Raw genomic sequence first — 4,653 nt, 5'->3', positions numbered from 1 at the left:
ACTGTTAAAAGGAATGACGATGCTTGTACACAGCACGACTCAGTGTGAGAAAACCGCAGACTGAAAATGGAGGAAAGACGCTGCTCATAAGCAATCAATATGTGATTGTCTAGCTACTCCTTACGCCAGACAAAACTGCCAGAGAACGAAGCACATAAGAATAAGTTGAAATCATTCTCAAAAATTTTTATGTCAAGCCTAATGTTTAGTGAATATATAGCTCAGCCGTAACATATTCAACAGTATGCAGGCACGGCAAACTAAAGTCTCATAATTTGCTCAGCGGAATCAACTTTGTTTGCCTCGCGTAACGTGTACTTGAGGACGCATTCCCTGCCACCAGTGTAGGTAGTGCAACGCTCATTAAAGTACAATTTCCGTTCATCCTCCCTTGTATCAAATTCTCTTAGTTTTACCTTAAAAAGATACAGGCAAATTCGAGGAGTTGCGAAATGCTGAGCAAAATTCCAGGTCTTTGAGAAAGAGAATATCGTAACAAGATCAGGCTTCTCCATCACCGCTCCGTACAGAAGCGACTTTCTGCGAGATCATGGACTCGGCCAAACGGATTGCTCTTTGAGATCCCGTGATGGTAACTTTCCTGCAAAAAAAGTAAAGGCATGATGAGGTTGCTTTTCCATTAGCTTCTCCAGAGAAACATTAGAAATGTCATCTATTCATACCTATCTGATGTGCCAGACATGAAATCGCCCCTCTCAGATATCTTTATCCTAGCTCCGCTAAGCTGCAGGGCCAAAGAAGCACATACTCAGCAACCAACCAGTTAAAAGAAATATGAAAATCTATATATGGACCTGACTCATCTCCATAATATTCCTTCCACCACGACCAACAACTATCCCAATATGCTCATCCGCAATGCCAATAGTCACAGAACTGCTTCTATCTTCCTGTAGGACCAACATTTACACTTCCGGCTCATAAGTCAAACACACTGAACTTTAGAAAAAGCTGAAAAAGGATGGGAAAGCAGACTCCTAAAAACATTTGAAAGGAACTGGAAGGCATCCATTTTTTTAATAAAACTGGATAGCAGTTTTTCCAAATAAACTTGGACAGCATTCAACTTTCATCTAATAGAATCTGCTTAACAATGGCTCGACAACTTACAGTGGTGCCATGCATATTGCTATCCTTGGGCACTTATATATTATGATTTATTTTCAAAACCAAAATAAAAGATGCGTATATTTATTTGAATAACAACAGTAGAGAGGAACCAGTAGGTTTCCCTCAAAAGCCTACTACAGGGCAAAATGGCACACTTGTGCCCAGCTCTTCAGACAAGAAAGTATAATTGACAACTTAACTTCATAGCTGTATATATCCAAGAAATTATTTAAATAAGCAAAGGTCAATTTCCTAATGGGCACAATAAGATAGTTTAGGGTCAAAAAGGTAGCTTTGGTCTTATCCAGAAATCCAAATCAGTAGCTACAATACCAAGAAAGAAAGTATTTCATCAAAATGATTAAATATGATTACAGACCTTGATTGGGGTGGACCTGTTGTTCTGATACTTCCCTCCGACTCCATTTGGTCCATAGTTCACCCCACCAAATGCTGAAATGGAGGTTACAAATGGCTCAATATCGCATTATGAGATAACAGTTAATTTCAAAAAGGAAAGAAAAGACAAAGTTATGTTCCTCTTTAAGTTTTACTTTCCAGAAAACATTATCAATTTTAATTAGCAAAGCAATAAGGCATCGTTCCTACTAGGTATTCTCAAGATAATATACACCAAATACAGCAGCAGTAATTGCTACATGTACCTTACTAAAAACGTTCATGTGGAAATTGCTCTCCCACTGATCTTATATAAGTTATATGTGCAAAGGAGAGGGAAAGGCAATTCTTTTATGAGTCTCAAGATAATACATAACAAAACATGAAGACAAGTCCAAGGTCGTTTTGACATTCTTGCACTTTCAGAAGATAACTTTATTACAGGGAGATGTTGAAAATTGGTAACAGACAACAGAATCCCACTATCAAATCTGATCATTAGCATTGGAAAAAGTTAGAAATATTGCATCAGAGCAGTCTGGAACACCAGTTTGCGGTGATCTAAAATCATATGAGCCAGATACCATTCTCAATTCAGATTTTTGTCCCATGAATATTTTAGAAAAAGAAAATACAAATGGAAGCTATGCTGTTATCACTATTTTATGTAGATAAATGTTAAGTATGGTATACTTATACATGAAATCCAGAGCATAATATTAATGAAAAGAATCCACTGAGTATACATGTACAAGTTAAACATGCAAAAACAAAAACTTGAAAGATGACTTGTCAAGGTAGAGAGTAATCCTTCACCTTCACTGTGTGCTTGTCAAGATATTACACAATGATAACCTTTTCTGCTATTTCGACCTAATATAACATAGAATGATTTTCTACACCACTTGAGTAAACTAATGTGAAATTACACAACATGGTGATGCATCATGAACTGAAGTTTTAGAACCATGACACACACAAATTCACTCATGTAAATAGTGCTTCCTTTAGAAGAGAAGAAAAAGGTAAGACAGTAATGGTAGGAAAAGCATAACCCATGCTGCGCTTGGTCGACATGCTAGAAGCCTAAGAGCAGTTGTTCCATGCTGACATTTTCTTTGTGGCATACCTTGGATTATATTGTCAGTTCATAATTGATTTTTGAATAGCTAAATATAGGTGAGAATGGAAAGAAGTGGTCATTTGATCTCGATCTCATTTTCACCCTCAAAACTAGTGGCCTTAAATCCTAGTGACTGATCATATGATATACTCTAGAAGTACACAACTCTTTATGGAAATAAAGTATTACTGGTTAGGTATCCAAACTGAAGGGGAAGAAGCATCTCATTTTGGAAGGAGGCAACTTCCTAAAGGTGACTGCAAATTTCAATGTTTGCTCATTACAATAAAAATCCCCAATTCGTTTTTTTTCTTGGTAGAAACTTGTAATTAATAAGATTCGATACATGTGTAATTAGTGGTGCAATGTTTGTTACCAACAAGGTGATTAAGCTATTGTATTCGTGATGCTCCATGCCTTGGTTGTGTGCGCTTTTCTTCTAGAGCTTCCCAATACCTAGCTCTTTTTTCACATGAAAGATTATATACGCAGGACTATTAGCTCATACACAAGCTAATGATATGTGTGGTGATAAAAGATACGTTTTCCTATTAACTATTACTATTATCATTTACTTAAAGTTAATTGGAATGCATATACTTGTGTACTTCTTTCCTGATTCATTTGTGCGAATGCTCCTAGTTCATCGTTCTGCACATTTCTTTTATGTTGCATAGTTCAGCCCGCTTGTTTTTTGAGAATGTCTTTCTATTTGTGCGTGCATGTCATTGTTTTTGTGTCTTTTGCTGCTAAGGATATTACTCAACAAAATGCCTGAGTTTGACCATGACTGCTGATTCAAAAACTCTTATCTGGTTGCCAATGTCAGAGAAGTAGCTATAGCACAATCGCTAATAATGCAAAGGATTTCTTGTGTCAACCATATGGCATGAATAAATGGAAGAAGTAACAAGTGCCATCACAATGAGGGAAAAGGAAAAAAAGAAAAGAGATACAACGTACATTTTGAAAACAAGTACCTGCATAAGGAAACGGGGCATTTGCATACTGATGGTAGTACTGATCCTCTACCAGTTTCAGGAGGATTAACTCAATCGCCCGCATTTGTTCGCCTAAAGCACCAGCCACCGTGACTAGCCTATCATGCAAACCGGGGTAGTAATTGTCCTGGGGAGATATCTTAATACTAGCTCTGGAGTCTTCCATCAGCGACCTGTTCCAACAATCGAATAAAGTTAAAGTGACATCAAACAGATAAATGTTGCCTAATGATCTTTATATACTACTCACTAAAGCACGTCTGTAGACACAAATCTATGATAAAGTCGTTTTATCGAATAAGGACTAGTACATATTCCTCTAAAACAATGGTATAGGTAAGATCAGAGTTTATCTTCCTGGTTAACTTATTAGCAGATCAAGATACAACCTGGTTATCTACTTCTTTTTTATCTATTAGATCAGAAGACAAATGCCAATGAGGCCTACTTAGGATACTTGAAAACCAAATGACAAGATGTTCAACACTGTAAAACAAGAGGTACAATTACACTCATTGCACCATTTGTTAAGTCGACATTGCAAAGCATATCGAATGCACCTATAGATTATAACAAGCATGAAAAATAGAGATAAACGAAAAGCCACCTTTTCAGGCGATACTGTTGGAAACAATTAACCGAGAATTCAAGCACATAAATACAAAAACATAAAGTGAAGTATACTTTCAATAGATCGACTCGCTAAACATGATGCAGTTTATGAGTACTGAATGAATGCCCCTTCCAGTATCATGATTGAATTATGTGTGCATATTCCCCATTAAGATCCTAGCAAACAAGAAACAACCACATCAAAGATGCTTATAATGCAAATGATTATTTGGATATTTCATTTCTTTTATAAATCCGTGCAAGGCGGAGCAAAACATGTCTCTTATTTCAGCAGTACTAACTACTTTGCCTTGTTCAGATCCATGATTTTGGTAAGGAAGCTGAGGGGAAGAGTATCGAAGTAAAAATGCTTTCATATGTTTGGTA

At 36.7% G+C, this 4,653-nt stretch overlaps 1 protein-coding gene across 1 annotated transcript in view; it reads right to left on the bottom strand.

Moving 5' to 3' along the window:
- LOC105161033 (protein BTR1) overlaps positions 3-4,653 on the bottom strand; it is an 8,709-nt gene continuing 4,058 nt past the window's right edge. The window contains exons 4-8 of the mRNA XM_011078593.2: positions 3,634-3,827; positions 1,511-1,584; positions 816-911; positions 684-745; positions 3-601 (exon numbers count right to left, since the gene is read on the bottom strand). Coding sequence (XP_011076895.1) covers positions 502-601; positions 684-745; positions 816-911; positions 1,511-1,584; positions 3,634-3,827 — 526 coding nt within the window. The 3' untranslated portion in view covers positions 3-501. The remainder of the gene's footprint in view (positions 602-683; positions 746-815; positions 912-1,510; positions 1,585-3,633; positions 3,828-4,653) is intronic.

This window comes from Sesamum indicum, linkage group LG4 (assembly GCF_000512975.1).
Source record: "Sesamum indicum cultivar Zhongzhi No. 13 linkage group LG4, S_indicum_v1.0, whole genome shotgun sequence".
Lineage (NCBI taxonomy): Eukaryota > Viridiplantae > Streptophyta > Magnoliopsida > Lamiales > Pedaliaceae > Sesamum > Sesamum indicum.
This window is presented reverse-complemented; position numbering and strand designations above follow the sequence as displayed.